Source organism: Seriola lalandi, unplaced genomic scaffold, assembly GCF_002814215.2.
Source record: "Seriola lalandi dorsalis isolate HSWRI2012SDOR001 ecotype SW California unplaced genomic scaffold, Sedor1 jcf7180002054595, whole genome shotgun sequence".
Taxonomy (NCBI): domain Eukaryota; kingdom Metazoa; phylum Chordata; class Actinopteri; order Carangiformes; family Carangidae; genus Seriola; species Seriola lalandi.
The window spans coordinates 62,396-72,289 of NW_019525148.1; the positions used below are offsets into that span (position 1 = coordinate 62,396).

A 9,894-nucleotide genomic window follows, 5' to 3' on the forward strand; every position below is an offset into this window, starting at 1 on the left:
TGACCTGGGAGGAATGGATGATGAACCTAAAATGGACTGGGACCATTGTTAAGCTCACAGTCAAGGTTGAGCTGACATCATGGCCAAAATAGGGCTCTGAATCCCCCCGACAGCTGAGGAGTCCACGCCGGGCACGATGAGAATGGAATGTGAGGGAGAAGCAGTGAATCAGCCAGGGTTGGTTTACAGCGGCATTATCACAGCTTTTATCAGAGCCCGGGTCTCACACTGTCCGCCAGCAGCAGGAGGCTCCGGGCCCGGGGTATTCAGAGGCTCGCCATGTGCGGCAGGTCTTATAACTCACACCGAATGTATGTGCGGCGTTTGTATTCTGAGGGATGACTGTATCACTCACGTCAGCCGCCTTTTTATCGGCCACCTCCAGCTTCTCCTGAGCGTCCTTCAGGGCCTCCGAGTATTTATCCAGCTCGTCCTCCGTCCCCTTCAGCTTCTTCTGCATCTGCAGGAGCTCGTCTTCATGCTGGGGGAGGGAGAGATCAGACACCAGAGTTAACACATTCAGAGAATCTGCTTCACACGCCTCATAGTGATTTCAACAACTGTGTCCCAGTTCAGAGGCCGCATCCCTCTGATCTCATCCACTGCTGCTCAACAACAGATGCAGCCTCTGTCAGTTACAGCCCAAAGCTGAGGAACACACGGCCTATACATATGAGATATAATTATATATAGATATTAGATATCAGATATAAATATCTATATAGATATCAGACATAGATATCTGAAGATATCAGAGAGGCCAGCTCACTAAGTATCTTTTAAAAGAAAGATAAAAACGTATTTCTTCACTTTAGCCTTTAACTAGCTCTGAAATTTTGCACTTTGCGCCACATTTATTTTCAGCACTTCTTTTAAATATCTCTTGATTTCATTATTTATTATCTTATTAATTATTCTATCTAATTTTAATGTTTTTCATTTTAGAGCGATGCTTCTAACATGTCTTTATGTCTTTTCATGTGAAGCAGCTCATTTCTTCGTGTTGCATTCACTTGTATGAAAGATGTAAATACAAATAAAGTTTATTATTACATCACTGCGGTGTGAGAGGACTGTCCTCTCCAAAAGGTGGATCCTTCGTCGCCCAACATATCCCAAGATTCAAAATAAAGAGAGAGAGTCTGAGCGTTACACAGATGTTCAGGTCTCTCCAGATGTTGGACTGTGCTCAGGTCAGCAGCTCCTTCCTCCTCGCGGTCTCTGCTCTGATCGGCGTCGTCAGCTGTGAGAACTGAGACAGGTGTGTGTCTTTACACATCAGGGCCAGTCAGCTGAGTTTACCACAGGTGGACTCCAGTCAAGGTGTAGAAACATCTCAGAGACGATCCAGAGAAACGGAGGAAGCTGAGTCACAGTAAAGTGTCTGAATACTTTTGTCAATGCGATATTTCACTTTTTACCTTCACAAATATTCTGTCATCTGACTTTACTATAGATATGTGATGAATAATCTGAGTCTGAAACCACAAATTATGAGACATGTTGGTGCACAGGTTACCATGTCACCACGGTAACACAGGTTAGGCCTGAGTTAGCCTCGAGGTAAGGTGTCTAATTTTTTTGTTTTAAGTCAGTCTTTATTTTTGTGAAACGGTCGGACTGACATCAGACATCAGGCCTAACATCTCTGTGAAACCGGCGCCTGGCCGAGGATTCGAGTTGGGCCGAGCTGAAAGTGTTCTTAGTGTCTGGATCAGGTCTGATGTGTCACAGCAGGTCTCAGGTCAGTGTGTCAATCTGTCTAAAGACAAGTGGGCCGATGGATCCGAGTAGACTCCCTGACCCCATCCACACCTGCATCAACATCTGGATCAGGAAGTCCTGCACATCAATACCGACCGTCCTCCTGTAAGAAACGAGCCCACAGCTCGTCTGTGCAGCAGGTTATTATGACATCACAGTTAGGTTTTGTTGCTAGGCGACATCTAGTGGTCGTAGTAATGATGACAGGAGCGAAGGGAAAAGTGTCAGTGACGTAGTATAAAGAGACAGAGTCCACTTCAGGAGGAGGAGGTGGACGGAGAGCGGTGTTCGATTCCCATGTTGTTTCTATTATCCATGGCCGTTCGTTGTTATTGTTGTAACCATGACAACAAAGATCGTCTAACGTTGAGGAAGTACTTATTCTATTAACCCAAATCACAATGTTTTGCTAAACCTAACCAAGCCATGACCGTTACTATAGTAACCACGGCGACGAAGGTAGGTGCGCCCCACTCGGTACAGTACGTGTGTTTATTAATGTAACCATGACAACCAAGGTCCGGTTCGCTGCTTCAGGAGACGCTCTCGAGGGTTGAAACCAGCGACCTGACTGGTTGTTGAGGTGCGATCGTTCAGATCTTCAGGTGTAAATCAGCCCAGAGAGAAATCCCGCCTCTGCCCGGTCCAAACTACACGTCTTCAGTCTGGGGATCATCGGATAATCCATCGTTCATTTGTAATTTAAAAAGGAAAACAAACGTAAATCTGTTTTTTTGTTTTGAAACCAAAAAAGAAAAAAACATTTTTGGTGTCAGAGTCAACAAATTGAAAAAACGATCAAAAACAGTCCGTTTCCTTTTTGCTGATTCCTTTTATCATCATTTTGTTTTAAACCAAAAAAACTATTTGATTTGATTTTTAATTCTAAAACAAAAAACAGGAAATGAAATCACATGGTCTCTTTGTTTTTTGTGTCCAAACAAAAAGACAGAAAACCAAATTCAAAAAATCGTTATGGAGACAGTTGTGTATCACAGAAGATCACGATCGTTAACTAACGAGTCGGTGCTCCACAGTAACGCAGTATTATCTACTGTGGAGTCCTCGGTTCACAGGTATTCAGGAAGTACTTACTGACAGCTCATTAATTATCAGGTCGTTAGGGTCCGTTTTAATGGCTTATAATAAAGGATTTAATATTACAACAGAATCAGTGGAACCTGACTTGAACCCAACAAAGCATCAGGTTTTGGGAGGGACGGGTTCAGTTTGTTGCTCAGGTTGCTGGGTTCAGGTTTGGTTGTATTGATTATTATTAAAAGGATTTTATTGTATTAAATGTGAGTAGTTTTTCTCTCTGCTGCAGGATGACGTCCGGTGGGAAGAGACATAAAAAATATAACTCCAGTCTCTGGTTCTCACATTAGGCAGCGCAAGTTGGATTCAGTTGGTTCAGTTCTTTGTGACACAGATACAGACCAGGTCCAGGTCTCAGCTTTGGGTCTGAGAAGCGTTTGTCAGACTGATCAGAGTGTCATCATCCAGAGTCTGAAGAAAACCTTCCAGAGGTGAGACGGCAGCATCCGTTCACCCCGGTGTTAGACACAGCATTTATATCACTCAGATTTCTGACCACAGAAGAAATGAATACTGGCACAAATAATATTATAATTCTGTTGTTCTCTACTGAATCCCTTTGTCTCTCACCTGTTGGATGAGACTGTTGATGAAACACCTGTCTCACCCTGTGTTTGTGACCCACCTGCTTGCTTCGCTCTTCAGCTGCTTTCTTGTCTGCTTCAGCCTGTTCGGCCTGGTCCAGTGCGTTCTCCTTGTCCAACTTCAGCATAAGCATCTTCTTCTTGATGGCCTCCATTTTGGCTGAGGTTTAACGTGTCTTTGACGAGAGGGGAAGATGAACGGGAGAGACAGAGAGAGAGAGAGGCCGGCGAACTTGTGGAGACACGAAACTCTGACACAGATAGAGGCAGAGCATTTATATGACAGATGAGGAGACACTCCCACTCCTAAGCCTCTAAACCTGCCCCCCCACCACACCCTCCTCTGCCCCCACAGTCACAGCGCTAATGAAAAGGGAACCTGTAGGTTTCTACTATTAGAGACACAGTTCCTCAGATTTCCTCTAATTCATCTCCTGTCAGTTTGACTCTTACTTACTCAGTTTAACTCAGTTTAACACAAATGAGTTTGAGTGAAGAAGACGTGACAAAGGAAAATGTTTTTGTCGTTTTCTGTCAGAGTCGCTGCTCAAACCGGACGAGGCTGGATGTTAATCACAGATATTAAAGTTCCTGTCACTGTGACTCCAGAAACTTTCCAGGGCATTCGATTCCTCTAAATATCATCAGTCTTCAACTCTTTAAATAAGCATGTTGTTACAGGTTTCCATATTTAATTCTGCTTTTTGTTAAGGCCACACTGCAGTTCAGCAACAGCTGCTGCTGCCAGTAAGTGACTCCTGTCCCTCTGACACCATTTAATTTACAGTGTCAGACATTAAAGCACCGTAACTGTTAATGCCTGTTAATAGGGGAAGGTAATATGAATCACATCATGTGTGTTACACTGGAGAAGATTCATGTAGTTCAGAAAGTCATCTCACCGATGGATCCATTTAGTAGATGTTCTGGAGTCTTTCAATCATATCACCTGATCCTCATCATCGGGTCTGTCAAGTCCTTAAAATAAAGAAAATGCATGTGATTGGTGCATTGATGCCGTCATTTTGAAATCATATGAAAACACATGAAATACAAAACAGATGCAACAGGACTGAGAGAGTTTTAACACATTTTAGTACGCTATTAATATATGATATATAAATACAATAGATGTGTCAGGGATCGTTTTAAATCTTAATAATTCATAAAGTGCATCAAGTCTCTGCTCCAGTGTGTCGCACAGACACTGTAGGAAAATGTAATTAGCAGTAGTTAACTATCTAGCTTGTAAATAAACTTTACTTTCTTACCGTCAGAGTTTCTGAATCAGACTGTGTCAAGTACAGATGAACGCTAACGTTAGCTAGTTTCTCACTTTAGCCTTAAGTTACAGTTTAGCTAACTAATGTTAGCTATCCTTTCATTTCCAATGTTGTCTTGTCATTTCATGACCAATTTAAAATATCTAATATGATCTAATGGTAAAAACACTGGAGCTCAGTCATGAGCAGTGAGACAATGGAGGATTCGTTGTTGTAGAGAGACGTTTTGACATAAATATAGAGTTTATTATTTCATGTTAATAGTCTTTTGTGTGTTTGTGGTCCTTTAGTTAGTCTTTCATCTTTTTGATATGAGCTTTCACTCCAGAATTTATCCATTCAGATCCAAGCATGTATAGTGAGGCCCTAACATTAAACCTTGAGGGATGACACCTTTGATGAGGGCAGGGGATAAACAGTTCCCTGTTCTAACTGAAAAGGTTTTGTCTCTCAGGTAAGACGAAAACCATTTCAACTCCGGGCCCTGTAGACCGACTCCCCCCTCCAGGTGTTTTAAAATAAATGACATGGTCAACTGTGTCAAAAGCTGCTCTGAGACCAAGCTGAGCTAAAATGAGATAAATGAGATAAAATAAGAATCTGAGTTTTGGCCCACGGGTCGCCAGTTGCCGACCACTGGTCTAAAGGGATATGCTTGAATTCATGGCTAAAACCAACCTAAAGTCGATTTTCTACGAGCTGTCTTAACGATGGGGTGAGGGGTTGGGAGATAGAACACAATACAAACTGACACTGGGTAAGAATGTCTGTCCTGTAACTCTATTCCATCACCTGGCCTCCAGTGCCTATAATTGGATTTCTCCTGGGATGGATGGGGTACCGCGCCAGCGGGGTGATCATGTCAGTTATTCCCCTCTCTAGGCCCCAGTCGGGTTATTAATAAACATCTTTTGGCTGACATTGTCTAGAGGATTAGAATAAGATTGTGTGTCTGCAGCTATGCACACAAATACACAGGCAGACAAAAAGGAAGGACCAGGATCACTGCTGAAGTTTGTGACTGTTGAACATGTCGAGTTTAACTCTGGAAAATACATTTGTTTGTCGCAAACAATCAGATGAGAAGTTTGATATCAGTGTGAGTGTCTGCGGGTTGATGTGTTGGACAGTGACCTTTTGTGTTACAGGGTCTGAGTGTGTTCATACTGGCTCACCAGCAGCCTGATGGTGCATTTGTGACCTTTGTGAGATGTCTTCTCTTCTAAATGAACTCACCTGAGCTGGTCAGGTGTGTGGTAACAGCAGGTTTATTCCTCATCAGTATTAACCTGCATTTATGACAGAACAATAGAGTAGAAGGGTCATCTCTTGTGGACACACTGCGTATGCTCTGTCTTATGGCAAAACCTCCGTCGCTTTTAGGATAACCACAATATTAACATCCTCAAAAATCTACACTCTGCACAATACAACTATATAGTGATCATATAGTGGGTTTTAATTTGTGTAAAAAAAAAAAAAAGAAAAAAGAAATCAAATGACACAGAACAGAAATTGTCCCTATTCCGAATCCACAAAGAAACAGCACAAAAATATAAAATAATGGCACAAAACAATTCAATAAAAATAATACAAAATATGAACAGATGTATAATCATAAATATTTCTCATAGCAGTTACCTTTTTCTTTTTTTTTCATTCCATAACCATGTAACCTTACTATATTATAAAACACAAAATATTACCACACTGTGTAGAGCAACTGTAACATACCTGCATTTATGACAATAGAGTAGAAGGGTCATCTCCTGTGGCCACACTGCGCATGCTCTGTCTGAAAAGACAGCGTCACGTTAACGTTAGCTAGCTTAACTGGAGGGATTTTTACCGGCAATAAAACACATTAAAAAAATATAGTTAACTTAATAAAACCATGGCGAATTTTAGTATAAAACAAATGATATTCAAACCGACCAAGCCAGCTCAATGTTTATATACTTTTTAAACTTATAAACATTATTTTGTCCAAAGCCACTTAGAGACTCATTAGCTCGCGGCAAATCCCCGTCGCTTTGAGGATTACCCACAATCCTTTGCTATTACTCCTTTGCGCCATGCAGCTGCAGATTTACGACAGTAGGTGGCATAGATGTTTGTTTTTGTTGTTGTTTTTTTTGTAACTTCTATTGAAGTAAAACCACAGGGTAAAATGTTCCATCAGTGAGCAAGAGTACAGCGTCACAGTAGAAGTACTTCCTGTAGTTACAGTGTCAAAGAAGATATAGTTATAGATGTATATCACACTGTGACAGTTGGAGGCCACTGTGCTCAGGCCTTAAGATCAAAATTTAAAACTCGTCTTTTATGTCCACATACCTGCTGCTTTCATCTTTGTGGTGCGTTCATGAACCTAAGTGAGTTACAGTTTTTGTCAGTCACTTTGATCCAATTCTCACGTTAGAAGCGTCATCCTCACAGCTCTTCATGCAGTTCTCAGATCAGTTGTACAGTTGAACAGTCACCAGAGCTTCAAGACGCAGACTCCTAATGTTTTGATATTTTGATAAAAACCGAACTGACTTTATAAAAAGAGAAAAATATAAGCGTAAGACAGATATAACATTGTGCTACAGGTACATCCATATCATTTAGGAAAAATGACTATATTCTGTTTCAACATTGTATTAGTGTTAACTGTGCTGTCAACAGCAGATTACTGTCCTGTCACTTTACAACGCTGAATGGAAACACAGACACACAGAGAAGTCCCAGCAGAGTCCCAACCAGATCCAGAACCAGAACCACTGCACCACCCTGACCCTTCCACCTTTCAATCTCTCTGTGCACGTCACAGAGTGGTCACATGTCATCCGTCATCTGTCTCAGCTGGGAGATAAAGTCTTTGAACACATCAACACGACACATTCTTTATTACAACTTTTATTTATTTTACATTCAGTCCACATGAATGACAAAAGGTTGTGCAAAAGTACAGTCCCTGTTTCAGTTCAGGCCTTACACTGACCTGCTGCATCTGCTGAACACATCACACCTCACACTGCTCACACCATCTCATACATGTCATCATTATGTGGCTCTGATGCCGAAAATACATTCATGTCAGAGCAGGACACGTCCAGTCAGGTCAGTTCACAGGCCACACCAACATCAAACCACCAAACCCCACTGTAAAGATAGATAGATAGATAGATAGATAGATAGATAGATAGATAGATAGATAGATAGATAGATAGATAGATAGATCTGACATTCAATGGATAAAAACACAATAAAGCTGAAAGCGTGTTTGTGTTGCAGCCGTCAGAGAGGTTCACAGATTTTGAAGTCCGGTTGAAAAACATGCAAAACCCCAAAATCCAAAACTGATTGACTGTAGAAATGTGAAGCCCCTGTAAATCTGCTATTGCTTCTGAGATGCTGGACGTGCTGCGTGAGGACACTCGCCACTCATGGACCTGGATCTGACAGAACGGCAGCCGCTCCGGTCGTTCAGAGGAAGATACAGAAACAGAAACACACATCTAATCTCGTCTAGTTCAGAGTCAACTTCAGGTGTGAACGACGTCTCACTCCTCCTGTGTCCCGTCACTCATCAGGAGGACGGCGAGGTCTGATGTCCCACGCCGCCCTCTAGTGGCCATGTGGTCTTCTGCACTTCAGTGAGTGTTCATGTCTCTCAGCCTGTTCTCTGCTCGTGATGAGTTCACTGGTCCATTTATCAACACACACGAGGAAGTTGACATTTGAGAAATGCTGTGTTATCATTTTATAACTATCATTATTGTCCAAAGAGAATTATGGCCTGACTTCTTCAGCAGACAATCATCACTGGACATAGAGAATAATATCACATTTTTAACACTGTCAACATAAATGTTAAAGATTATTAAGATCTTATTAATAATTTTGAGAAATGCATTCCCTATAATATGACTGAACAGGATAAAATCATGTTGTGTGTCATTGAGTACAGTAGACCTGCGTGCGTCTACCTGTAGATCTACTGGCTGTGATTACTTATTGATCGCTATGTAGAAGATAAATGAGAGCTGAAGTGAGTCATGCATTGGTTCCAGCAGCTGGGTGTGTTGTTATTCAACTTCTCTCTTTACACATACAGGAAGTGTGTCCACTTTATTCAGCTGAGATCACATTTCTGTAACAGTCATTTCTAATGGGTTTGGAAGGCACTGACCTCTGACCTCTGACCTCTGAGCTGGTTTTAGGTGAGGTGAGCTGATCAGAAAACAGCAGACAGCTGGAGGCCTTTCAATCGTTTCTGCTCCACACGTCAAAGCTGCTAATGAAGCCCCCCCTCCCACAGAGGAGCCTGACTGACCCCCCCACGGACAGAGACCTGGAGACAGGGAGTCTGGTGGAGTCTTAGCCCCCCCCCCCCCAGGCCTAAACCCTGAACCCTCACAGGCTTAACTGACGTCACCTGGTCAGTGATTTAGTACGAGGGCTCAAAACAGAATAAAGAGGAACGGGATAGCACTTTGTGACATGTCACGTTACCATGACGACGCCGAAACATGTTGCTTGTTTGTGGCTTTTGATTTTTTTATTTACTACGTTTGTAATATAATAATGTTGGGTCAGATTCATCATCAATCATCACAAGAGCCTTCCAGTCAGGACTTTCAGAATAAAATCAGCCTTGTGGTCAGGACTTTCAGAATAAAATCAGCCTTCCGGTGAGGACTTTCAGAATAAAAGCAGCCTTGTGGTCAGGACTTTCAGAATAAAATCAGCCTTCCGGTCAGGACTTTCAGAATAAAAGCAGCCTTGTGGTCAGGACTTTCAGAATAAAATCAGCCTTCCGGTGAGGACTTTCAGAATAAAATCAGCCTTGTGGTCAGGACTTTCAGAATAAAATCAGAGCAGAAACTTTGTGAGTTGGGCGTCTGATTGAAGTGACAGGCTTTGTGTCCAGGCAACCATGTGCATGATGTCGTCATGTGATCCCTGGTGATCAACAGAATCAAAGTGTTTCCTTCTTGTTTTTGAGGAAGATCATTTTTTAGTTTTTATGAATTTTTAAAGAAAAACAAAAACACGAGCAGAAACTGTTTCATGCTGCATCACGACACGTCTCTCCGCTCACTCAGGTCTGTGGTATAAACTCTATAAACTACAGAGGTTCAAATCAAATCTTCACCTGTATTTTTCTACTATTGTTG

General features: G+C 42.0%; 1 protein-coding gene across 1 annotated transcript in view; it reads right to left on the reverse strand.

Annotated features, from left to right (window-relative positions):
- Positions 1-3,696, reverse strand: part of LOC111664591 (uncharacterized) — a 7,134-nt gene extending 3,438 nt beyond the window's left edge. The window contains exons 1-2 of the mRNA XM_023419253.2: positions 3,488-3,696; positions 356-481 (exon numbers count right to left, since the gene is read on the reverse strand). Of these exons, the coding sequence (XP_023275021.1) occupies positions 356-481; positions 3,488-3,601 (240 nt within the window). The 5' untranslated portion in view covers positions 3,602-3,696. The remainder of the gene's footprint in view (positions 1-355; positions 482-3,487) is intronic.
- Positions 3,697-9,894: the final 6,198 nt, after the last annotated feature.